Source organism: Microcaecilia unicolor, chromosome 3 (assembly GCF_901765095.1).
Source record: "Microcaecilia unicolor chromosome 3, aMicUni1.1, whole genome shotgun sequence".
Classification (NCBI taxonomy): domain Eukaryota; kingdom Metazoa; phylum Chordata; class Amphibia; order Gymnophiona; family Siphonopidae; genus Microcaecilia; species Microcaecilia unicolor.
In genome coordinates this window covers 351,003,840-351,031,679 of record NC_044033.1, presented here as the reverse complement: position 1 = coordinate 351,031,679, position 27,840 = coordinate 351,003,840, and the positions used below count along the sequence as shown (strand labels likewise).

The 27,840-nt window shown below is 41.5% G+C and overlaps 1 protein-coding gene across 1 annotated transcript in view; it reads right to left on the bottom strand.

Moving 5' to 3' along the window:
* FUCA2 (alpha-L-fucosidase 2) overlaps nucleotides 1-24,524 on the bottom strand; it is a 53,541-nt gene extending 29,017 nt beyond the window's left edge. The window contains exons 1-3 of the mRNA XM_030198491.1: nucleotides 24,080-24,524; nucleotides 9,496-9,683; nucleotides 966-1,305 (exon numbers count right to left, since the gene is read on the bottom strand). Of these exons, the coding sequence (XP_030054351.1) occupies nucleotides 966-1,305; nucleotides 9,496-9,683; nucleotides 24,080-24,303 (752 nt within the window). The 5' untranslated portion in view covers nucleotides 24,304-24,524. The remainder of the gene's footprint in view (nucleotides 1-965; nucleotides 1,306-9,495; nucleotides 9,684-24,079) is intronic.
* Nucleotides 24,525-27,840: the final 3,316 nt, after the last annotated feature.

Genomic DNA, 27,840 nt, shown 5'->3' with positions numbered 1-27,840 from the left:
TATTTTTCTTTTGAAGATCTATTTTGAATTCAGCAGATCCTATATCATCGTTCTTTAGGGCTAATTTTCTTTGAATTTTAATTTTTTTATTTCTTTAGTGTATTTTCTTTGTACACTATTTATGTATAAGGTTTACTTGGTTTGTAACTATAAAATTTAATAAATAAAAAAATAAGAAAAAAAGGGTGGGTGTGAACTAAAAGGGGGATTTTGTATGCTCAGTTACATAGAATAGCCCAGAATGGGAGAAGACAAATCTATCTTCCATAAGGAGTGACATCCTAGAAATGGTCAAATTCTATGCCTACCAGCTGAGATATATCATTACTGGGATAAATAGGTCAACCATATGGGCCAATTGTTCCTTTTATTTGCAGTTATGTATTACTTTGCTAGGAGGCCTTATTTTCATAATACCCGAGGACCTTGCAGCTTTATACTCACGGCCTGAAAGCACCCCATTGGAGTTTCCTTTTGGAAATATTGGGCTCCACCAGGAAGTACACATAGAAAGCTCAAAAACTCTCTTGTCATTTGCTAGGAGAAACCCAGTGTCACTCCTTTTCCACATGCAGGGAGAGAATCAATTTATGGATGTTCCCTGCAGGTTAATATCTATTTACCCTTGGAGAACCTCTCAGAAAATTCTCCTATATTGTTACTGGATCCCCATCAAAATCTCTTGCTGTATATGCAATGTCAAGACCACACAGTTCTCAGTCTTTAGCTTGCACATATGAAGGAGGCATCCATGTGGTCTGGTGAGCTCATATACTGGAATAACATTTTACTAATCTAATGAAGTGTTACAGTCCACAAAAATTCCTGCAGTTTGCCCAACAACCAGAATTTGAAGGCAAGCTAATATTTTTTTTTCTCAAGATTCATGCTTAATTATTCTGTTTTGCCCCACAGCATCCCAAATTCCTAAATGATTCTTAAAAGATAACGTCCATAGATGGTACCTCTCATTATACAGCCAAGCTAAGAAACCTGTGCTATTCCAGTACGAATCTGGTGCATCTCCATCACCATCCGACCATACGATTTCAGGCTGGTATTTGATCACAAGCTCATACAGCTCAGGCAGTGACTTGGTAAATGAAAACATTCTTGTCTTGAACAAACTGTTTGCATCAGACAGAAAGAGAGGATTGAACCACTCAAAGAGAGAATGGTACACTCCGAAACGGAGGTTGGTCTTGCTCCTGATTGCCGTAGCTAGTTCAGCCACAATGTCTCGCTTTGGTCCCACATCTACTGAATTCCAGTTCCAAGAATACTTCGACTCCCACAAGGAAAAACCTAGAAACAGAAGCATCTTTGTTAGAATGCTTACTACTGAACAAAAACAAAATGTCAAAAATACAGTATTACCATATGAGAATGAGAAAGTCAAAATCCCAATGAGGCTTACAGGGATCTGTTGGGAAACTGTTAGCATTTGTATTATAATTGTTTATGGGAAATTTATGATCTATATTGTATGTAAGGGTTGAATTACTGTGGGGGAGAATAGAGTGATTTTGCTGTTAATTATATGGTCTGATTTATTCAGCTTATGGTATAAGCAAGAGGGTATATTTTAAATTCTTCTGATTATTTTTAATTATGTTGTATCCAAGTGTTTTGATTTCAGCAAGCAATAGGTATTTTAAATAAAAACTTCAATTGGTTAAATCAGTGGCGTAGCCAGACCTGACATTTTGGGTGGGCCTGGAGCTAATATGGGTGGGCACTATGTATATAGGTATGATGGATTTCTAAGTAGTCTGCCCAACAGCTGCCCTGCATCAATATAAACCACATACATACTTAATAGAAAAACAGATATTTGTAATACATTATCCCATATCTTAAACTTGACCAGACATAAGTCTGCAAAAATGGCAAACATCTCAATACACATGACAGGATCCTGCAATATAATTACAGCAATAGCATATATCCTTCAAACTTTGCTTTATAACAAATGCCTGATTAAGTAAACGTTGAAGTCTTTTTCACTTCCTCTAGCTCTACTCTATCTCCCTTCTGATGCTGACAAAATAAAATGTGGTACATATCCTTCAACTTTACATTATAATATATATGCCTTATTAAGCTGTATTAATCAAACATTTAAAATTTGGTAAATATACCTTTGAAGACTTCTTCCTTTTCTACCTACTATGGAATTTGTCGCATATAGAAAACATAGCTAGAATGTTTCCTCTTATAGCTTTCCTAGGAAAAATGTATTTAAATTCGGGTATCACCTCAATAATAGCAACACAAAATGCCTTCACCTCCAGGTACTTTGTGAAGTAAGAGAAAATCCTGCAAAGAAACTTCTTAGAGTCTATGTTGCAAACTTTAACCAATTCTGAATACAAATGTCAGTAACAGTACCTTTAAAAAGGCAGCAGTGAATACACACAACAGCAATAGCATCTCATTGGAAAGGCCAGACAAGTCAGAATCCTAGATCCACACAAACTACATGCCAGCAAAATCTCTCACCTGCTGGATCACACGCAGAACACAGACCAACCCTCATCAATTATAGAATTAAGGACCAAAAATCAGAAATTGTCTTGTAGCCTGGCATCAGTCCTTCCCTTCCTTACCCCCCTAACCATCCTTGTAGCCTGGCATCGGCCTTTCCCTTCCCTATCCCACCATGATCCAGCCCTTCTACTCTACCCCCACTATCCATTTCCATAACCCAGCATCAGTCCTTCCCTTCCCCACCATTCATCTGATAACTAGGCATCTGCCCCACCCCTCCCTGCACGCAGCCTAGCATTAGCCCTGTCCTACCCCCTTACCCATAACTCCCTAGTATGGCATCCCCTCACCCCCACCCAGAAACCTGCCCACATTAAATATAAAGCTTTTAAATAATAACAATATTATTATTATTTTAACCTGGGCACTGCAGAGACTTCCCCACCCAAAAACCCACCAACATAAAAAATACAACTTTAAAAAAAAACTTGGGCATTGAGCCCACCCCCACCCAAAAACAGATTTAAATTTGTTGGTGGGTTTCTGGGTGGGCTCATCACTGTCTTGGGGGGGGGGGGGGAACTCCTCACTCTCCCCTCCGCCCCCCATGCAAGCATTTAAGGCATACCTTTGCTGGCAGGGATGCCGACTATCTTTTGATCTAGGCACAGGAAAAAAAAGATTTTAAATGCTCCCAGGTTTCAACCTAATTTTTGTTTAATGTGGGAATATAAATATTATAAATAACTTAAAACAAGTAAATAAATAAATAGAAACTCTGGATGTTGAGCACCTGATTCTCATAATATATCTATTTTAGTGGCTCTTTCCAGGAGAAAAAACATCTCTACATGAATACAATAGTGTTAGAGTGTCCCTATAACCTGCCCCTCCTCCAAATGACACACTAATTACGATTTATAACAATTTACTACTCTACCTATGAAAAGCTGGCATGTTTGAACATATAAGTGAGATTAAATAAACATGCTACCAACATTAAAGAACGACAACATGGATGCAGCAGCTCAAACGACTGCTTGCTTTGTTTGGGATGATGGTAGGGGAAAGAGACAAACCTCTGAGGAATCCTGACTAGATCCATGCATAAAGGTGGAAGCAGGAGGTATATCGCAAGTGATGAAACACACAAAGCAGTCATGGCTGGCAAGTTTCTGAAAGCTAAATGAAAACAAACAGTACTCTATCATAACTAGCAGTGCAATTGCCCCGGGATATTTATCAAAGAATGTTTCTCTACAGGTTGTACAAGAGAGCTCCGTAATCAAACCCTCAGGTATGCTTTTTCAAAACCCAAGTTGACAACAGACCCAGCCTACACAAAACATAGCCCCAGACCATTTCAGCTATCGCAGGAATCCTGACACTTGGAACCTCTTCGCTTTTGAAAGCAGGGTACGCGATTAACATATCTAACCTCTTTGAGCTGCAGCCCTGCCTTCACTGTTGCCGGCTTCCAAGTCCCGGCCGGTACTTCGGTGGCCTGAAGGCTGAAGCAAGAACCTTGAGCTGCAAACCTCATGCTTGTGGCAGAAATTTCCTTGTGACACCGGTCTGCATGCCACGGGGACAGAGGTAAGGCAAGGCAGGCAGAGAGCGCCTGTTTTTTTTTTTTTGCTGCGTGTGTGGCTGTGAGCAGAGCCAATGAGGCTGGAGCCCTGGCAATTTCCTTAAGCCTAAGACAGAATCGTTTGGTGGATCAGGCAAAACTGGGTGGGCCTGGGCCCACCCAGGCCCACCCATAGCTACGCCCCTGGGTTAAATGCTTCTGCTGAACATAACCAATTAAAAGGTATCTGAATAAATTTACATGAACAAAACATTAGGCCTACTATTTGTGCAGTCTGACTTAAGTATAACCAGGTAGCATTGAATATCAGCTCTCCAGCTAAATGAAAAATGTGCCCCATGGCATGCTCCTAACTCTACTTATCCAGATAAGCAGTTAGCCAGGCCAAATGTTATGTGGTCAGTGGGTTGGGGGATTTAAGCATCAAAGTACTGGCTTGGGCAAATCCTGAAGTTACACACTCAAATCATTTAAAACTCCGTCTCAGTTTAGATTAAAAAAACAAACAAAAAAAAAGAATTATAAGAACAAATAAATGCCACTGGGTCAAACTATTAGCCTATCGAGCTCTGCGTCCTGACTCCAACAGTGACGAATCCAGGCCATATGGTAGAACTACCCAAAAGATCCTAAAGGGGAGATCCATTCTCTATTGCTCATTCCCAGGTCCTGGCAGAAGAAAGCGTTCAAGATGATCCATCTGGTTAATGATCTCTCCTCCACAATCTTGTCAAATCCATACCTTAATTGTGCACAGACCAACAGTTTTTGTTTTAAATCTGCTATTAGTTTCATGGAATGTCCCCTAGTCCTGGTATTATGTGCAGGCAGGGTCAATAACTGTTCCCTATTTACTTCTTCCACAACACTCGTGGTTTTATAAACATCTCTTCCCTAAACTGAAGAATCCTAACCCAGCATGAGGCATGCTCAGCATGAATTCCATTTACCACTAGCCTCTTATCTATGCCACAACTATTTTCTAAATCTATTCCCTCACTGTGAGGTCCATCCTCAGGTCACTAGTTGGGATATGCATAGAGGAATCCTGTGCAGAAGGAATGGATCCTCAGAAGCTTAGCTGAAATTGGGTGGCAGAGCAGTTGGGGGGAAGAGGGGGTGGTGGTTGGGAGGCGAGGATAGGGGAGGGCAGACTTATACGGTCTGTACCAGAGCCGGTGATGGGAGGCGGGACTGGTGGTTGGGAGGCGGGAAATACTGCTGGGCAGACTTATATGGTCTGTGCCCTGAAAAGGACAGGTACAAATTCAAGGTAAGGTATACACATATGAGTTTGTCTTGGGCAGACTGGATGGACCATGCAGGTCTTTTTCTGCCGTCATCTACTATGTTACTATGTAGTTACGTTGTTGAATTCAAAGTAAACCACATCCAACCTACAAGATTTATTATATCAGATGGTTAAAAGAAAAAAAAGATTAGAAGAACAGAAACAACTAACAAAAATACTTAAAAAAATAAATTTCATAAACCACATATCCCTGACAAGTCATTCACAGTGGTTTTTATATTATAAAATCAGATTTCAATAAGAAATAAGTTCTACAACATCTCATCCTCAGCCAAAGCCAAAGGCAGCATAATAGCTGAAAACAACCAAATTATTACTTAATTATCCTGGCATAGTTAAAATTACCAAACGAAAAAAGGGGAAAACCAACACTTCCAACTCAATGTATATGACAGAAAAAAAAAAAAAGTGTGTCAGATGAGCATCAACGGTAGAAAACATAAATTACCCAAATTGTATCATAACACACTCAGCGTTGAGGCATCATTGATAAGAGTAAGTCAGCTATGAGATCTCTTATAGCCTCAAGCTATTTCAGATCTGCAGCACAACTTCTGGAATAATCATCTACCTCTTCAGTTGGAATACATTTTTTGGATTTTTTTTTTAACTCAAGGATTTACTGGTTTCAATTTTATTTAAACTTCAATTAAGAAAATGTTTGTGAAAAAAAACAGAAAACAATGCAAAAAACACAAACAGCAGCAGCCCTTTTTATTTAGCTGAAAGGTGATTTCACATCGCACCAGAACAGCGCTGAAAGCAAGTGAGCCTAGTTCCCGATGGCCACTAAATAGGGAATAAGGCGATTCAGCTCCGTGGAACCTACATCTGGGGTGGTAGCAACCTGGGCGCTGAATAACAAAATCACTGCAATGTTCAAGCCGTCACAAAGACGCCAATACTGAGCAGCTAGCTAAAGTTATGCCTGGACAAAACATCACAACAAGAGACAACAGGATCAAACTTACACTCCCACCCGAGGAGAGATGCATTTTTACATTTTTCTGGAATGTCAATTAGGCTCCTAATCTCATAAAAGGAATGTGATCTCTAGCTGCACCCTCTTTCTACATAAGACATCCAGCAGTCCACTGTGCCTAGATCGTAATGACCAAGATGAACGTTAGTTACTAAGCCAATCTCTAAGGTGCATGGGCACCCTACTGGACAAGTCCAATAGCTTAAAACAAGTTCTCTCTCTGATCAGATATCAATGCAATGCAACCAGCAGGCACTTCTCACATCACAAGTCAATAATCACTCCAACTGCCACATTCTGAACTACCTGCACTCACCTAATTTATTTATTTATTTGATTTAAATCTCATATTATCCCAATAGATCAGGTTCAATGTGGCTAACAATTTATTATAATTATACAAAAAGTGATGCGGGATAGTCTACATTAAGAAGTAATAAAGTAAATGAGGATTGAGTGTTACAATATGTAATATGGAAAGAAATGCTAGATGCAAAAAGGTAACAATTTATAGTCATCCATGTGTAATAACAATTAGAATGAAACTGAGAAATTGGAATAATTTTACAATTAGGGGTTTAAATCAATTATAATCATCCATGAGAAACTGCTTAAACAGAGAGGCTTTAAGGTATTTCCAGAATATCAAATAATTAAGTTACCATCTGATGAGTTTTGGGAGGGAATTCCACCATTTGGTACAGAGGTAAGGGAATCCTGACATGTAGACTGACTTGTAGATCACATTTTTGCAACTGGGATAGTGGGGGACTGCACTTTCAAATCTCGTAGCCTTGTAGACTAATCTGGCCACTGTATTTTGAGCCGCCTGCAATTTTTTCAAGGAAGATTCTTTACAGCCAGAATAAATAGCACTGCAATAATCGAAGTGTGATAATACTAATGTTTATACTAAAGTTCTAAACATATCATTAGGGAAGAGATGCCCAATTCTTTTTAGTTTTCACGTTGGTTTAAAGGTTTTTGTGATGACTGCTTGGACTTGGATGGGAAGAGCATTTCTGATGTTATATTGGGTGATCATCTGGCATCCAGTTTAATATTAAGACAGGTGTGGAGAGGGTTCATTCAAAAGTGAAGGTTCTAGACTTTTTACAGATGGGGGGGATTACCTCAAGGAGTTGTTAGTTGGAAGGGAACATCTGGAAGTAGGAAAGCAGTGGGCAAAACTGAATATCTGAAGGGCACTAAATCTCTTTGTAAGGAAAGTACATAAAAGTAATCAGGAAAGCAAAGATGCAAACTGAAGAAAAAAATAGCCAATACAGTAAAATGGGGGGGGGGGGGGGGGTGGTGGAGAGAGACAAGACCTTTTTTTTTTTAAAGCTATGTTGGTGATAGGAGGAAGTGCAAAAGTGGCACTGTGAGACTCAAAGGTGAAGGGGAGACATATGTAGAAGCTAAGATAAGGAGGAATTGGCTTCAAGTTCAATATTTTTATTGAGAAATTAAAATACATACAATCCCCAACCCAAAGGACATCATTCTCAAATAATTGAGTTCTCAGCACAATTAAGCACTATTATTAACCCACACCCTTTTAAACTGGTGAACGTTACATCTCTTAATAGCAACCACTTCTTTATATTAACAAACCAGACAAACAACATTCAACCAGGCATTCAACCCTATAAACATATTACATAACATGACGTTTGTATCCCACATATACCTCCAGAGCTCAGTGTGGCTTACAGTACAAGAGACTGGGTATATCCAAGAGCACATCAAACTTTCTGGCTTTATCCTTGCTCAAGAGAGAAAACAAGACTGCTGATCGCATAACTACTGTTGTATAACTTCATTCAATCTAAATATCCAGCACAGTGGTAATCCTCTCCCAAATTCAAACATGCCAACATGACTTGCAGAACCAACACTTACCAGACCCATACTTTTTAACCCCTATATAAAGGAGAAAGGAAAGGATAGCAGATGACGTGGATAGGCAGACTGGATAGGGCATATGGTCTTTATCTGCCTTCATTTTTCTAAGTTTCTATGGTCCTTTTTCTGCTCTTCACTTCTCTCATGCCTTCACCCTTTCTCTCCAATCTCACTCCTTCACTCCATCTGTCTTCTCTTTCTCCCAACCAGACTTTGCTTTATTCATTCTTTCAGTCCTCCACATCCTCACACTGTTCCTTGCATTCCCTGCCCTCTTATCTTCCTCCACACTACTCTTATATCCTTGCCTGTGTCCCTCTCATGCGTCTTCCCCACTGCTTTCCTCAGTCTTATTATCCACCTTTCTCAGGGGCTGCCAGCACCCTTCCCCATCCCTATGTAGCTACAAGGAAACAAAGCTCTGCTGAACTGTGTGATGTGAAATGGCATAGAAGCTAGCTTTTCAAAATAATTATGTACTAAACTCAACACTAAACTATCCCTCCCTAGACCCAATGAAGAAGTTTGCTCACTACTGGGGTGGAGGTGGGGGAGAGAGTGTGTGGTTCACGCACCCAGTGTACCCACAGAGCTGGCAGCTATGCTGAAAGAGCAATTATTGCGTTACTGTTTGCAGTATGCAGCAGATTCAGATGTAGAGACAAGAAAAGCCTTAAGACTCAGTTTTATTCAGGATCAATAATACTGCTTTTAATATATAGTACAACGTGTACGCTACAAGTTATCTTTCTTACATGGTCAACCTTTGACCCTCCTCTTATTTTATTTTTTTTCAAATAAGAGCAACAATGCACAACCCCAATACCCACTGGATCCAGACAGAGGGGAGGTTTTGCCTTTACCTACTCATGTCCGAGCTATTTGCAAATCTTCCAAGATACAGTATTAGGTCCCAAACCACAGTACAGAAACCACAATAATATAACATGACATCTTCGTATGCCCCACCAACCCTGCCAGGCAAAAATAACCAAAGCAAGAGAAGTCAGCCACCCAAGTCATGCACTTACTTCTACCTCTGAAAAATATATGACATCTCAAGCCATGTTTTCTGTACATCTGGTAGTCATTTCTAACAGAAACAGAAGCTTAAAGTTCTGCCATGCCCAATACAGCTCCCAATACTGTGTGTGTTTCCCTATAGTAAAAGGGAAGTAACAGCTGGAAGCCCAGCACCTCCACCTGGCTCACCTTCATGATGCTTTGAAGTCAGAACAACGTATTTGGCACCCGACTCCTGCAGGACATCCGCCCACTGATTGGCATCGTAGAACTCTGCTGTAAACAGAGGACCGAAGTCTTCATAGGAGAACCCAGGAGGGTAATTCGCCTTCATGAAGCGCACATAGCAGCTCTGTTGTTGCTTCTGCCAATACCACCTTTATGAGATAAATAAATTAGATTTTTTAAGCCATTAATAGTTTTCAACCAGCATAAACAAAGCGCACTAAAAGGCATTTTAGTTTTAGCAGTGCAATGGCTCCATATTAACACATAACAACAACCATTTTGTAGCTTCCAAGCACCACCACCCAATATATTTGCAAGATACGTGTTCTGGATGATTTGAATATGGCATCTTACATCATAACCAAAACAACAGGGTGGAAAGCCCAATTCTAATCTGTGTTTAAAAACCCTACCCATCTTCAAATCTCTGCTTAAAACTCACCTCTTCAATGCTGCTTTCGGCACCTAACCTTTCGTGAACTATAGTATGCCCTATCAGACGGACTCTACACTTGTCTTTAGATTGTTTAGATTGTCTTTAGATTGTACACCTGTCTTTTAGATTGTAAGCTCCTTGAGCAGGGACTGTCCTTCCATGTTAAATTGTACAGCGCTGTGTAACCCTAGTAGCGCTTTAGAAATGTTAAGTAGTAGTAGTAGTAGTAGTAGGGTTGGACTCTTCTTTCTGTGGAACCCTGATGTGATCCTGAACACAGGTTTGCTTGTCATTTGTAACATATTGTGACAAGGCGGTGGCCATAGCTAGAAGGTTGCTAGGCTGTATAGAGAGAGGTGTGACCAGCAGAAGAGAGGAGGTGTTGATGCCCCTGTATAAGTCGTTGGTGAGGCCCCACCTGGAGTATTGTGTTCAGTTTTGGAGGCCAAATCTTGCTAAGGATGTAAAAAGAATTGAAGCGGTACAAAGAAAAGCTACAAAAATGGTATGGGATTTGTGTTACAAGACATATGAGGAGAGACTTGCTGACCTGAACATGTATACCCTGGAGGAAAGGAGAAACAGGGGTGATATGATACAGACGTTCAAATATTTGAAAGGTATTAATCCGCAAACAAACCTTTTCCGTAGATGGGAAGACGGTAGAACTAGAGGACATGAAATGAGATTGAAGGGGGGCAGACTCAAGAAAAATGCCAGGAAGTATTTTTTCACGGAGAGAGTGGTGGTTACTTGGAATGCCCTCCCGCGGGAGGTGGTGGAGATGAAAACGGTAACAGAATTCAAAAATGCATGGGATAAACAAAGGAATCCTGTTCAGAAGGAATGGATCCTCAGAAGCTTAGCGGAGATTGGGTGGCAGAGCCGGTGGTGGGGCTAGTGGTTGGGAGGCAGGGCTAGTAGTCCCGAAAGAGTGAATGGTAAGCTCAAGTTGAACTTACCACCACTCTGTAAAAGGGCCCCAAAGAAAGTAAACACAGAGCCTCCATCTCCACATAAATCGGAGAGTAACAAACCAGATGATATTTCACTTGGCACTCTGTTTATAAAAGCGGAGCAGGTGGAAAACAGGCTGAATGCACACAATGCTCAACTCCAGGCTCTCCTGAAACTTTCTAGATCTACGCAGCTTTTAGAACGAGAGCTCAAGGATCTTAACGACAGAACTCGGCAGCACAATTTTAGGATCCTCAGTCTACCAGAGAGAGCGGAAGGAACCAGATACCATTACCTTTGTCGAAAAGTGGTTACCACAACGTCTTCATATCTAGTTCTCACTATCACTGGAACACACACACCATACACCATCTTTTATCCCAGTGCACTCCAAGTATCCTCGCCCGGTGGTTCCCAAAGCATTGAGATACAAGCACACAATGCAAATTATCCAAGCAGCAAAGGCACAATCTTCTCTTAAATATGAGGAGCACACCATTATAATTGTCACAGATCTTCATAAATGCATGATCCAGCAGCATAAACGCTTTCCTGCCATGAGACCAGCCTTGAAACATGCAAGAGTCAAATCTGGATTAATCTTCCCCACTACAATGAAAATCACCGCTAACGCCACCAAATCCTTTGAGGACCCCAACATTCTACAGACTTATTTAGAACAAGGCATCAACACAATGGAAACCAGCAATGAGAACTCTATCCCATTGACCTGAATTCCAGCCATAATGGATCAGAGTACACTTAATCTCAATGAATATGGTCATATTATGTATGAATTAACCATGGTTCTCGCATATATAGGGGGTCTTTTACTAAAGATTAGCTCGCGTTATCTGCAGCAGGGCCCAATTTATTCCTATGGGCCCTGCTTCAGATAACTCAAGCTATTGACTATTTTCTTTATTCATCTACTATCGCAGCTCAATGCTATATGATCTGGGAAATAATTTGTATCAAGTTGCTAAATAATATCTTCACCTATCTTTAGTAAAAGGCCCCCATAGAGCATTAACTATTTTTTTATTCATCTACTATCGCAGCTCAGTGTAATATGATCTGGGAAATAATTTGTATCAAGTTGCTAAATAATATCTTCACCTATCTTTAGTAAAAGGCCCCCATAGAGCATTAACTATTGTTTTTTAATTCATCTACTATTGCAGCTCAATGCTATATGATCTGGGGAAATAATTTGTATTAAAGTTGCTGAATACTATCTTCAGCTGTCTGCAAGTCGCTTCAATTTTAATTGTGATATGTGTTGTAATCAAATTATTTTCTGGCGCAAGGCGCTAACCGGGCAGTAAAAGGCATTGTACGTGCTAAGTCAATGGGTGGCAGTAAGGTTTCAGACCCAAAATGGACATGCGCCAATTTTCATTTTGCCACACATCCATTTTCGGCCAAAATTTTTAAAAACAGGTGCGCTGAAAAATGGATCTGCGTGCATCCAAAACACACGCCCACATAAGCGCAGGCCATTTTTTCAACGCACCTTAGTAAAATGACCCCTTATTTTGTAATTTTTATGCTTCAAATTTAGATTCTCCTCTTTTCTTCCACAAATAGCAGATATCTTAGCATAATTCTCCAGAATTCCCATAATTTTAGGTAAAGATCGTTTCAAACACAGTACTAGACAGGAAATCTAAAATGTCCACCTGCATCCTCCAAAAAGTAGATTACTACTACAAAGTTTAATTAAAGAACAAACCCCCCCGTTTATTAAGCTGCACGGCAATGCCGGGATTACCGCACCAGCAGCCGTTTTAGCGAGGCTTTGTAAACAAGGGGGGGCAGTAAATTTAGTTGATATTTGGAAATTTCGCCATCTAGAAACATGTAATTATACATTTCACCTTCCCACAACACCCATTCCTTATTATGTTTTTAACTACCAGTTCAAAAATACTAGCCACTATCATATGTAATCACACTCCAATGCAATTATCATCATCTTTATCTAATTTTGATAATCCTCGTCTTCAGTGGCGAAGAATCAACTCTAAATTTCTTTCAGATCCTGAATTTATTTTATTTTTTTTTTTCTTACATTTGTACCCCGCGCTTTCCCATTCATAGCAAGTTCAATGCGGCTAACATATAATATACAGGTACTTATTTGTACCTGGGGCAATGGAGGGTTAAGTGACTTGCCCAGAGTCACAAGGAGCTGCCTGTGCTTGCAGTGGGATATGGTTTAAAAAAAAAAAACAGAATAGTTCAAACAAACCAGAAGATATTTCTCTCCCCTCATGGTGGGATGCAATGAAACCATTATAATGGGGAATATTATTAATTTCATTTCCATTTGACAGAAACAAAAATTATTGCTATTTAATTTGGAATGTAATATCAGAAACCTAGAACTCCTTTATGCAAAAATATCATCTTACAAATTTTGTTTTGAATTATCTGAACTTCACCATGAATACAATAATATACACAGCCAACTAGAAAAATCAAGAATTAGCTGATACTGGATCAAGATATTATTCTGAACAAAACAAAGCTGGCCATCTTCTAGCCAATTACTTAGAAGGTAAAAAGCACAATCCAGGGCAGTCTCCCTTAAAAAGTCTAACCATGACATACCAACCGTAAAAGATTCTGAAATATTACCCCATTTTCAACAATTTTATATATATTCATCTGAATCTACTGCTTCTGTACAGGATATTTCAAATAAACAAATTCATCCAAAAATAACAGAAAATCATGCTGAACAACTGGAACAGCCCATCTCACTCAAAGAAATACAAGCTTCTATCAAAACTTTTCCAACAGACACCAGGAACAGATGGATTTAATGGAAATATTATAAATGCTTTTCTTACTGTCCCTCTTACTTCATATTATCTATACTAATCTAATAAAAAGTCAGAAAGTGGAATGTACATAAACAGAGGCTCAAATAATAGCCTTTCCTAAACCAGGTAGAGATCCCTCTTTAGTTACAAACTACGAACCATCTCCTTAATTTAGATAGTAAAATGTATGCCAAAAAGCAATGCCACTCGACTCCATCTACCCTCCCAATCCATAATCAATCCTGGCCAAAATAGCTTTATGCCTAAAAGAGCCACAACAGACAATGCAAGACTTTTCTATAACCAATCTCTCTCTCTGGACGCTGAGAAAGCATTGGACAGAGTAGTATGGCAATACCTGTTCAGAACTCTTATTTGGTTCAGCTTTAGACCCTTTTTCATTGATTTAGAAACACAGAAAAATGAAAGCAGATAAAGGCCATACAGCCTATACAGTCTGCCCATGATCCAAATTCTACATTTATTTTTATTTATTGGGATTTATTAACTGCCTTTATGAAGAGATTCATCCAAGGTGGTGTACAGTAGATACACTTTAACATAAAACTTACAATTTTAACATAACAATAGCAAAATAACCAAGAATAAACATAAATACAATAAAAGGAGGTAAACTTGAAAACAGTAAATTGAAACCTAATAATAGAAATACCACAAAACAGTATTAAAAAACACACATATTTAACAGCACTGGAATTCAAATACCAGAGATATAATACAATGTTAGCATAATACTAACAATACACCTAATAAGCATGCATTAGAACATTCAACTAACATAGATATGTAGCCAGTGTAGCTTTTGCAAGAAGGGTGTGATGTGGTCCCGACTCTTGCAACCTTATATTAGTTGTGCTACAACATTCTGAATTAGTTGGAGTTGATACAAACTCTTTTTGGTTTGGACAGTACAGGGCACTACAGTAGTCTACTCATGATTATATCACAGCATGGACCACTGTGGTCAGACTCGTCTTTTCAATATATGGAGAGAGATTTTGTAGTTGCCGTAAATGTTAGAGACAATTTTTGAAGGTTGTTTGAATTTGTGGGATTAGAGTGAGTGATGAGTCTAGCGGTATCCCAAGATTCCTGACCTGTGATTTTAGGGGGTGTTCATACTTCTCAAAAGGTATTTTGAAGTCAGGTATTTGTCCACTTGTGTTTGTTTTATTTGGGTTCAGGCAAAGTTTGTTGTTGTTTGCCCATTCCTGAGTTGCGGTTAAGCAGGCAGTCAGTTAACTCAGAGCTGTGGGTAGATCTACTACTACTACTTATCATTTCTATAGCGCTACTAGATGTACGCAGTGCTGTACACTTGAACATGAAGAGAAAGTCCCTGCTCCACAGAGCTTACAGTCTAATCAGGACAGACAAACAGGACAAATAAGGGATAAGGGACAAAGAGTAGCAAGATTCCGGAATCCCAAAGAGTAGCAAGATTCTGTGCAGAATCCCAGATATTAGCAAGATTCCGGAATCCCAAAGAGTAGCAAGATTCTGTGCAGAATCCCAGATATTAGCAAGATTCCGGAATCTCAAAGAGTAGCAAGATTCCGGAATCCCAAAGACTACTACTACTACTTATCATTTCTATAACACTACTAGATGTACGCAGCGCTGTACATTTGAACATGAAGAGACAGTCCCTCCCCGCCAGAGTTTACAATCTAATCAGGACATATAAGGGATAAGGGAATTACTTAAGGTGGGAATGATAAAACAGACATGGGTACTGAACAAGTGAATAGTGGTTAGAAATGAAAAGCAGATCTAGTTTAATGGGTATGAGTAGGTGCACATCAGGATGTAGAATTTTGTGTCCATTGACTGAAGCAACTCAGCCAGAGGCTTGAGGTAGATATTAAATAAAATGGGAGACAGTATGGATCCCTGTGGCACCCCACAGTCCAGTGCCCAAGGTGATGATGTGCTGTTGCTGAACAGAGCAGATTGTTGTCTGACAGATAGGATTTGAACCAATACCGTGCCACTGAAACCTGTTTCTGCCAGTCTTGTAAGCATGATATCATGATCCACGGTGTCAAAGGCTGCCGAGAAATCAAGCAACACTAGTATTGAGGCAGATCCTCTGTCATGGTTTCTGTACAGATCATCAAGGGATATATGAACTTTCTCTGTTCCGTACCCAGGTCTGAAGCCAGACTGACATGGGCATAGGAGCCGACTCTGTGGGTGCTGGGTGCTTGAGCACCCCCAATATTGAAAAATTTCCTTGTATGTGTCTAGGGAAGGGTTATTTCCACTGGGCTTAGCACCTCCAATAATTTTGAAAAGTTGGTTCCTATGGACATGGGTCTAGCCAAATACTTTCAATTAGCCAGTTGTTGAGTGCAGACTGTCCTTTCTATAAGTTTTGCCAGGAAAGGAATGTTAGAGACTGGTCGGTAGTTTTCAAGCTTGGCCTGGTCCAGTGAGCTCTTTTTCAGTAGGGGGCGCACCACAGCTCTTTTTAGTGTTGCTGGCAGCTGCCCTTCCATAAGAAAGGAGTGAACAATTTTAGTGGCCCCTTCAATGAGGCCTGTGCTCACTTGTTTTACAATCTTTGCTGGGCAGTAATCAAGAGGGCAGGTTGTAGACCTTTCAGGATACTTTCAAGAGCTTCCTCTGTGACCTGGTTGAATGAGTCCCAGATGGATGTGCATGGCGGAGAAGAGGGAGTGTTCTCTTCAATAGCTGGTAGGAGCTTTGATGGGACTGTCTGTAGGTCCTAATGGAGTAGTTAAAGAAAAGTGGGAAGTGGACCAATGACTCCAGGGAAACGGGATACTGATGTGTAGGGTATTACTTTATTCACAGACTCGACACAGTACCGTTTTTCGGCCGAGGGCCTGCCTCAGGACTATCAGTTAAAAAATGTATATATATATATATATATATATATATATACACACACAGATAAAATGATCTAAAACATACAAAGATGTATTATAAAACGTGCACAGAAACATCTACAATATTTTTAAGGAAAATGCTAAAATATTTTCCAAATGAAAACAACAATATCAGCACACAAAACATATACATATATATGGACTCATAATATGTAAATACATATAAAAGATCTAAAGTATGTATATCATAATGCTATAGTGGTTGTTCAGAGTGTTGTGTCACTGACTGCAAATGAGCAGAGATGACCCAGTTGTGCAGTTACAGAAATACATAGTGGCCTTTCCTCTGTTGTGCCACAGCAGCAACAGCCAGACACTTGTTGCATATCCAGGGAGCAGAAGAAAAGCCAAAGGAAAAAATCTTGAACTGGAAGTCATGATGAAGAAAATGAACCTGAGAAATTGCCAGTGCTTTGGATTAATTGGGATGTGGATATAGGCATCTTTCAGATTGACATCTACAAGATAATTGTTCCGATTCAACAGAGGTAGAATAGCGGTGAGAGAATTCATCTTTAACTTTTCTTTCCTGATAAATTAGTTCAGCTCTGGCAGGTCATTCTGACTTTTTGGAAATGAGGAAAAATCTTGAATAAAAGCCTTGATTTTAAAGAACAGCAGGGAGCTCTTCAACTGCATTTGCTTGGAGAGAATTTATCTCTGAGCAGTATTGCAACGTGATGAGGAGGAGGATTTGGATCCCATGTTGGATCCCACTGTGATGATTTTGCCATTGAAGGAGAAAAGCTGAAGTCTGCCGCCCAAGGTACGAGTCAAAAAAGCAAGAGATGGTTTAGCTGCTGGGGGAGTTTGCAGATTATATTCTCTGGGACATTTAGCAATCGTTGGGGTTGACACTGAAGCTGCATCTTCGGATAAGGCTGGAATCTTCTTCTTGGATAAAACTGTTGAAAATATTGGTATTGATAAGGTTTTCTATACTGGATGTTCTGCTCCCATTTGCATGGAGGCATGATGCATTTTTATATGTGTATGCTGGACATTGTTTATATCAGATTGTATTGTATCCAAATTGTAAAAATAGTCTCTGTCTTCAACTCACTATGGAAGTTAAAAAGAATCAGGCTTTTTTTCCCCTAGTTCAATATTCCGCACATGGGCCCAATCCTTAATACTTTAAAAGCTCGACTACTGCAACGCCATTTACGCTGGATGCAAGAACCACCAACTTAGAAAACTTCAAATAGAACAGAATACCGCTGGCCATCTGGTCTGCAGGGTACCATGTTACTCGAAAGCTAAAATTACATTGGCTTCCATTAAAGGCCAGAACTACCTTTAAACTATGTGTATTTGTATAGCAGATCTCATTGAGCTGCCTAAACAAGATACTCTAAGCACTTCTAGAGACCTCTTATCTCTTCACCATCCTTGTTGTAAAAAAGTTATCTATAAATCTATTCATACTGCAGGCTTTTCTTATCAAAGCAGTAAGAAATGGAATTCATTACCTAAACATCTGAGATTCCTAGTACACTGTTGGGCTCATTTTTGAAAAAGAAGGACGGCCATCTTTCGACATAAATCGGAAGACGGACATCCTTCTCCCAGGGACGTCCAAATCGGTATAATCAAAATCCGATTTAGGACGTCTCCAATTGCACTCCGTCGCAAGGATGGCCAAAGTTCAAGGGGGCGTCGGAGGTGTAGCGAAGGCGGGACTTGGGCATGCCTAACACTTGGACGTCCTTGACCCATAATCGAAAAAAACCAAGGACGTCCCTAACAAACACTTGGACGTTTTCACCCGGACATGTTTTTATTACGAATAAGGCACAAAAAGGTGCCCGAAATGACCAGATGACCACCGGAATCAGGGATGACCTCCCGTTACTCCCCCAGTGGTCAAAAACCCCCTCCCACCCTCAAAAAACATCTTTAAAAATATGTCGTGCCTGCCTCAGGTGTCATACTCAGGTCCATGACAGCACATGCAGGTCCCAGGAGCAGTTTTAGTGGGTACTGCAGTGCACTTCAGACAGGCGGACCCAAACCCATACCCCCACTACCTGTTACATTTGTGGAGGAAACAGCAAGCCCTCCAAAACCCACCAGAAACCCACATGTAGGTGCCCCCCTTCACCTGTAAGGGCTATGGTAATGGTGTACAGTTGTGGGTAGTGGGTTTTGGGGGGCTCAGCACACAAGGTAAGGGAGCTATGTACCTGGGAGCAATTTATGATGTCCAATGCAGTGCCCCCTAGGGTGCCCGGTTAGTGTCCTGGCATGTCAGGGGGACCAGTGCACTACAAATGCTGGCTCCTCCCATGCCCAAACATTAGGACGTTTTTGACATGGACGTCTTTGGTTTCGAAAATCGCCGAAAGTCAGAAACATTCATGTCTAGGGACATCCAAATTTAAGGATTTGGACGCCTCTGACGGTATTTTCGAAACAAAAGATGGACGTCCAACTTGTTTTGAAAATACGGGTTTCCCCGCCCCTGGATTTCACCATTGTGCAAGGACGCCCAAATCGCAACTTGGACGTCCCTTTAGAAAATGCCCCTCCACGGGACTTATTTTCAAAGGACTTACACATTTCAGTTCCATAGGTTACTATGGAATTTCTAAGTGCTTTGAAAATACGCCGCTACGTCTTTCTAAGTGCTTTGAAAATATGCCTCTATATGTCCTCCCACAAAATGCTGAAAGCATTCTTAATGAGTACTGCTTTCAATAACAACAAAAGTATGATTAAAATCTTAGTCTTCTTGCACTGCTCTGTATTAGGCTTTTCCTGAGCACATGTCCCCGTTCCCTATGCCTTATAGGACTTTTCCTGGCCAGCCCTTGCCCATGTGAATGCTGGATTGTAGCCCGCCCCTTCTCTGTCCATTGGGGTTGAGAGAGTGTCTGCAGCATGCTTTTCTAAGAACTGTAAGCTGACTTGTTGTACCTTGTTGCATACTCCCCCTTTAAGTGACTGTAAAATAACCACGTTTTTTACCAGTTTAGAAGTATTTACAACATCCACTCTTCAGCCAGTGCTGAAAGCTCCCAGTTTACCTCTGAGTGAGAGAGAATGAGCTGGTAGACAAACACAAATCTGCAAGGCAGACTCTTGTTCAGCGTTCCAGCACTGTAAGTTATTTCCTTTTGTTTGAATTTGCATTAAAGAAGATTTTGGTTCAAGATTTCTGAGTCTTCACAGTGATAATCTCTGGATAACTGAATGCTAATCTCCTGAGTAGAGAGAGCCTGTCAGGAGACACAGCAGAACACTGGCTGAAGCCTCTTGGTTTGATAAGCTTGATTTTGTGGCTGAGAAAGCCACTCTTAAATTATTGACAAGTGATCTCCGACTTGAGATACCGCATCTTGGACCTTCTCATCAAAGAGCCTATGTAGGGAGCAACTGCCAGTCTGTTATGTAAGTCATGCCCAAGACCTGATGCTTTAAGCCAGGCTGTGCGGCATGCAGACAATGCTGATGATGATCTGGAAGATGTATCATAAGCATCACACATAGATCAAATGAGGTGATAAGGTAGAGTCCTGCAGGTCTAAAAGAAAACTGATCATTTGCTCGAGTACTGGGGATAAAGATGAAAGATGATCTTCAATTTGTTGCAAAGTCATATGCTGATAATGGAACATTTGAAGCTGATGTGCTGTGATCTTAAGGTTAAGCACTGAGCTCCAATACACTTTCTTCCCTATGGGATCTATACACTTGTCTTTACCAGGGGATCCATAGTTTTGAGTTTTAGAAACTTTATTCTTTTTTTAAAACTACCTCTGAGACTACTGATTGGAATGGGAGCCGCTACTGATCATGTCCTGGTGCTGTCAGGACTCTACAACAAAGCTCTAAACATCTGGGGGTAGAAAGTATAGAGGAAGGGTCCTTTAAGATGGAAGACTGTAGATCCTGCAAAAGGTCATGCACCAGAAGAGCTATGGCTTCTTTAGAGACATAGCAAGACTGAAGGGTTGTGCCGTGGTTAAAGATAGAGCCTTCATTACCTTCTGGACAAACCTTTAAGGTCTCTGTATGTGATGAAACCTGAGGCAACACAGACAGTTTCCACCACGCTTGAAATACAAGCACTGTCCTGAACAAATTTCTCTGCAAAAGTACAGAGGCTCAGAAGGGAGGGGGCTACAAAGTGCCTGTGGGTAGAGAGACATGGCTAGTTTTTTGAAGTTTAGGAGGAGGGGTGTCCTTATAAGAAGGGTGCCCAAACTTGTAATATAGTAAATGACGGCAGATAAAGACCTGAATGGTCCATCCAGCCTACTTAACAGTCACACTCATTATCAAGTCATGATTAAACCAGCAATGAATGTGATACAAAATACTTGATCATTGTCTCTTTGGCATTTCTGGGACATAGGCCGTTGAAGTCCGCCTGGCCTTGTCCTTAGTTTCCAACTACTGAAGTTGCCGTCGAAGTCCACTCCAGCCTACCCAAATCCATCTCGTCAATTGCGGGACACAGACCGTAAAAGTCTGCCTGACACTGTCCTCAAATTCCAATTACTGGAGTTTTCGTCGAAACCCTCTCCAGCCCATCCTAAACCAGACTGCCATATACGGGACTCAAACCATACAAGCCTGTCCAGCACTGGCCTTAGTTCTTCAAAGCCAGAGTTGCCATCTAAAGCACCACTCAACACACAACCCTTTAAATTTAGATTTTTTTTTATACCATTTTCTAATTAGAGATCCTCTGTGTTCATCCCACACCTTTTTTAATTCCATCACAGTTTTTTTTCTCCACCACCTCCCTTAGGAGAGCATTACAGGCATCAACAACCCTATCCATAAAAAAAGAATTTCCTGAGATTACTCCTAATCTACACCTGTATCCTATCTCCCCTGTCCCTCCTCTCCTCTAGGGTATACATATTCAGGTCTTCCAGTCTCTTCTCATAGGTCTTTTGGCACCTTGCACTGGACAGCTTCAAGTCTTTTTACATCCTTAGAAAGATACAGCCTCCAAAACTGAATACAATACTCCAAGTGGGGCTCACCAACGACTTTACAGGGGCATCAACACCTCCTTTATTCTGCTGATTATGCCTCTCTCTATACAGCCTAGCATCCTTCTGGCTACAGTCAGCGCCTTGTTACACTGTTTCATCACCTTCAGATCCTCAGATACTATCACTCCAAGGTCCCTCTCCCTATATGTGCATAGGAAGAGGGACCTTGGGGTTGGCACCAACGCCGAAGCATCCCGTGGTAGTGTGCGGTTCAGCACGCGCTAATCCCTTACTAATAATACACATCAGGACCAGAATCTGGGAACCGACCTTCTTACAATTCCTTCCAAAAGCCTTGAAGATATTTTACTAAGGCATTCCCTCCAGACTGATTGATTTCTTAGCAATGTCAGCTCTCTGATCAGCAATATATCTTTTACACCCTAACCCTCCTTTTGTATCTAACCCCCTGTTTACTAAGCCTGACTCAAGCATATGTTCCCCCAGCCATCTCCAGGCCTACATTTCCCTTATCCTACCACTGAAGCTATGGACTAATGGTCGCTGTCAAAGGTATTGACAGTGCATAGGCCACTGTCATCTGGCTAAACCAGCCCATTTCCTCCTTTTCCCCTCTTTTCTGTAGGCAGGGAGCCAACAAAGTGTTACCCTTTGCTTCTACTACTACTAATCATTTCTATAGCACTACTAGATGTAGGCAGTGCTGTACACATTACATGCACGTACTTTCTCTGGGGCCATGGAGGGTTAAGTGACTTACCCAAGGTCACAAGGAGTTGCAATGGGAATTGAACCCAGGTTGCCAGGATCAAAGCCCACCGCTGCACTAACCATTAGGCCACTCCTCCACTCTAACAAATGGGCCTTTTCAACAGGGCCGCCAAGAGGGGGGGGCAAGGGGGGCAAAATTCCCCAGGCCACCAAGGAGGGCCCAGCGCCGGAGTCTCTTGCCCTCTCCTGCTCCCAGGCGCCGCAGTCCCATCTCCACCTGCTTACCCTCAGCTCCCTTCCTTCTGTCATCCGACCACCTGCATTTAAAATAAAATCTCTAAAGCAGAAGGCAGCGCCTTCTCTGCGAAAGCGGCAGATCACCTCAGGCGGGCCTTCCCTCACTGTGTCCCGCCCTCCTCTGATGTAACTTCCTATTTCTGCAAGAGTGGGACACAGTGAGGGAAGGTCCGCCCGAGGCAATCTGCCACTTTCGCACTGCTGCTTTAGAGATTTTTTTTTTTAATTTAAATGAAGGGGGTCGAATGGCAGGCAGAAGGGAGCAGAGGGTAGGTAAGTGAGGAGCCACTGGAGGCACAAGACCATCAGGGTATTTCAAGGTAGGCCTGGGGAGGGCCTTTGGATGGTGGGAAAGCAGAGGGGTAGTGGTCGGGAGGGGGTGGGTGGTCAAACAGCAAATCTGGCTGCTGATTTGGTTTCAGTCAAAACCGAGAACCCCAGTTTCAGTCACCCTCTGTCTCTCCCCTCCTCAGCATTGAGCAAACCTCTTCACTGTGTACAAGGTGGGATAATTAGTGTTTTGTACAAAATTGTTTTGAAAAGTTAGCTCCTATACCATTTTACATTATGCAAATCAAGAAAACAAGTCTTGCTGCAGCTGCACTACAGGAGAAGTAAGTGTGGGAAGACTTGCAGCTTCTGAGAAAGGTAAGCAGGGTACCAGGCATGGGTATAAGTAAGATGGCAGGTAAAGTGGGAAAGAGGGAAGGAAAGAACAGGAGAAGTGCATAGTGCGGAGACTGGATAGAAGACAAAAGAAACTGGTGAGAATTCAGGAGACTAAGGAAAGAGGTTAAGCTACAAGAGGATGAAGGGTGAAAATGGGTCTATGAAAAAGTATAAAAAGTGGTATTGAGAAAAGAATGAACTTGCATGAGAGAAAAAAAACACAAAACGTGAGAAAGATTAACTGAATGAAAAAATTAAGCAGCATACAGAGTGTAAAATTAATTTAAAAACACACTGTTTTAAAATGATGGATTTCTGATTCAAAATTATTCTGCATATACAGCTACATGCAAATACGAGTTGCTACAGAATCTACACCCCCCCCCCCCCCCCCGGCTGCCTCAGGAAACCAAAGAGGGCCAGTGGGACGGCAGTGCACGTGTAGTTACTGGAGTGAGCAAAAGGCAACAGTAAGTAGGAGCGCGCAGGAAGTAAGATTGTGGGGCTAAGAAGCAGTAATGATTAGTTATATTCATTACTAATGAAAATAAGCGGCACGGGTCAGTGCTATGAGTGTACGTGCAGAAGAACAGTGCGCAAGGAGGCCCCTGGACAGTTTGCATGTCTGCAGATCAGCCGTTTAATGACTAGATCTACAGAAAAGTTGTTGCAGGAAAAGTAGCGAGAATGAGGCCATAGAGAAGAGAACAGTATGGGGACAGTACAGGATCTCACCAGAACCACTCGCTGCCGAAGCTGGGCACAGAGAACAATCCCCAGTGAATGAAGATTCCAAACTTGGCCTCATCGAACCAAGCGGGGAGAGGTCTGGCGTCTAAAGAGTCCCAGGTGGGTTCATAAACGGTTGCACGCCCGGAGCCCAGTAACAAAATGATGACGGGGGCGGCCACCAGGAGCGAAGAGCTAAGTGCTCTCCAGACTCCCGGGACCACAGCCATGAGAGGGTCGAGCGTGGGAACACAGCCCGCATAAGGCTAGGTCCCAGGGGGCTCCTCACGTGACCGCCGTCAGCTGACACCTTGCCAGGTCGACTGCCCTTCCCTTGCACGGAAGGCAACGGCGTGACGAGTGGCCGGAACACTGCTACAACGTCTCCTTTTCCCGGGTTTTGCCCCGAGTTCCACAAACCATTGGTCGCCCAAGGAGTGCAGTGTCTGCGCACGCGCGGTAAAGGCAGCCTCGTGCACGAGGATTGTGCTGTCACACTGAACGTGAAAATAAAATTACGTGTATCCGATTTGTCCTTCGCGCGACGTTGCCCAGCAACAGTACGATGCCAGATGTGGGATCGGCAGTAGAGGGGGCGATGTGGCTGTTCTCTTAATAAAATTGCAACGTGCACGTACTGGTGTGTGTAATGTAAACTTTTGTTAATTCGCTTGGGGCTAATATTACATAGCGGGCCGGGATGGGGTGGGCACATGGGTTATGGCCCCCAACAATAGTTTGCCCAATACAACATCTGCGATTAGGGGACAGAGCAAGAGATTGTTGTTTTTTTTTTTTTTTTTTTGGGGGGGGGGGGGGGGTTTGTGGCCCCCCTCTTAACAGTGTCCGTGCGGCCACAGTGCTTATGCTGCCCTTAGTACGGTACCGTCCTCCACATATTTATTTTTGCCCTTTTGATTCCTGAATGTTTTTTTTTATTACATTTGTACCCTGCGCTTTCCCACTCATAGTGGGTTCAATGTGGCTTACATGGGGCAATGGAGGGTTAAGTGACTTGCCCAGAGTCACAAGGAGCTGCCTGTGCCTGCAGTGGGAATCAAGCCCAGTTCCCCAGGACCAAAGTCCACCACTCTAACCACTAGGCCACTCCTCCATCTTCATTTGGGTTCCAAATATAGGTTAACTAGTCACTGTGTGGTGGGACCAAGATCAAGGCTACCAACCCATGAAAATACTATATCCTGACAGTGTTCCATATTCTTACTGAAGACCTATATTACAAACACACTATTTGCTGTTCTCATTTTTTTTGTTGTGCTGATTTTCGGCCAGGTCACTGATTGCCAGAAACCCTTTTGAAATACAGCAAACTGCTCTTTTTTCTTCACTGTAGCTGCACTGGAAGAATGAAGTTGCTGCAGGCCTGATCCCTGAACCTTTTTTTTATTTTCCTTAAGAAAATCACAAATCTTGCAAATGGCTATGTTGAGATTCACCTATTTATACACACACACAAAGGTATAATCCTGAACTGTGCTCCTGGAACCAAACACATGACCAGTGTTTGCTCTGGGCTATCCATCAACCCTTTGGCATATAGTTTTTAACAAAAGCATATATGACACATACAGTAGCTGAAAATGAGAGGTAAATAAACTGAAGCTAAGTTGGAATAAATTGAATTTACAAGATAAATAACAAGGATTCTGAGTTGGATTAATAACCGAAATAATTGGATGTGAAGAACCCTGTTGGATTGACTATTAGATTCCAGACTGTTGGAGTTCCAGTCTGTGCCCCGTGGAGAAAGTAAGACCTCAGAGTGGGGCAGCACGGTGAATGCTGCTGAAACACTAAAGGTTTGGACATTATGATGTGCTCCCACGGGATGACCTGACAGGCTGTTGCCCTTCCTGGTTTTTGGTCTCTCCTTGGGTTTATAGTTTTTATGGGTAGTGAATGTATGAGTGAAGTATGAATGATTGCTTAGTATTCATTTTATGGCATATCATTTTTATTAATTTTATAAACTTAACACAGACATAGACTGTTCAAGTGAAATACAGCCTAACAACAAAGTTATTACAGAAGTATTATCTTTTCATAACATAATTTAATCATTGGCTTCATTAGACCTCAATTGTTAAGGAGAGAAGGGGCAAGAATTAAGTGAAGATTACTTTAATGCAAACAATAATAAAGAAACTATGGCGTCGTTTTCTCATATTTATGTCTCTAATGTTATCTAGCTTCTAGGAAGGTCTTAAGCTGATCAGGTATATAGTAAACATATTTTATCTGATTTAACCTTATGACACATTTACACGGATATGCAAGAAGGAAAGAACCTCCTAATTCCAGAATTTTAGACCTCATAGAAAGAAACTTTTTCCTCTTTTCTTGAGTAATCTTAGTCACATCAGGGTATAGCCAAATTTTTTGGCCCCCAAACATGCAGTTAGCTGATCTAAAATAAAGTCTCATTATTGAGTTTAAGTCTTGCTGGAAAACAAAGGAAACTATCAGCGTCCCCCTTTCAGACACATCTTCAAGTGATTGTTCCAATATGGCTGTAACATTTTGCAAATCAATAGATTTTTCTCCCTCTGTTTTTTTCATAGTAGTTGGAAGATAATAGATTTTATTCAATGGGGGAATAACTTCTTGAGGAAAGTTCAAATTTTCTTTCAAAAATCTAGTAAACATGTCCTGTGGAGAAACTCCTAACAGTCTGGGAAAATTAAGTACCCGAAGATTCAATCTCCTATTGAAATTTTCCATTTGTTCAATTTTCCTTCTTATTTCTGAATTGTCTTTTATTACAGCCAGCTTAAATTCATCTATTTGTTTAGTCTCTCTCTGCAAGGCCTCTATTTCCAAAGAAACATCTTGTTTAACCGTAGCTATAGAGCGCTTTACTTCCTGCATGTTCAAATTCAGAGTTTTTACCTCTTCAGATGACTGCCGTAAGGTTTTCTCCATTTCAAGCAATTTCAGCCAGATCTTACCCAGATTCACCTCCGTGTCTAAGCCCGCAACTGGTGTTATCGCTGCAAATTCAGGTTCCCTACGGGGCTTGCCAGATTCGCCCCTTCCGGGTTCCACTGGAAACCCCGCCCGACTTACTGCAGTTGCTGAGGTAGGAGGGATCTTAGAACTCGGCGGAGAGATGTTTCAGCTTCCAGTGTGGGGGCCGCTTCACCGGCGCCATGCGCTAAGGAATTCAACCCGCTTGTGCGAGAAATCATGGGGAAAAAGTGCTGTAAGCCAAGTCTCGCCGGACAGGACTTCTCGGTAGGTAGGGGAACCCCCCAAATCGTCCCTTTGCGCTTTGTATGAGGCATATTTAAAGTTAAGGTTTGTAATCGGCAAAGACGAAGCAGGAGCTCACTTGCTACACAAACGCTCACGGCGCCATCTTGACACACCCCTGTATTCATTTTAATATGTGATTTGTGATGTGTATTTATAGAAGAAGATAATTATTGTATACATACTTTTCAATATTAATAAATAAAGATTATGCTAATTATATATGCAATATCTATATTTTCCTGATTTTTAGGTAATTACTTTTGGGAGGGAATTTAGACTGTGAGATTCCTATTTTATTTTGAAATGTTCCACCCAACAGTAGCACACGTTTAGTGGTAGGTGGTGGGGATCCCAAGCTCCGCCACCTGAAGAATTCCCCCTGATGTCAATGAAAATGCTGCTCTCCACGATACTGGCACCTGCGCATGCTCAGTTTTCAGTGCATGCCTGCTTCAGACTCCAAAAGTGGAAAGAAGCATTTTCCTTCCAGC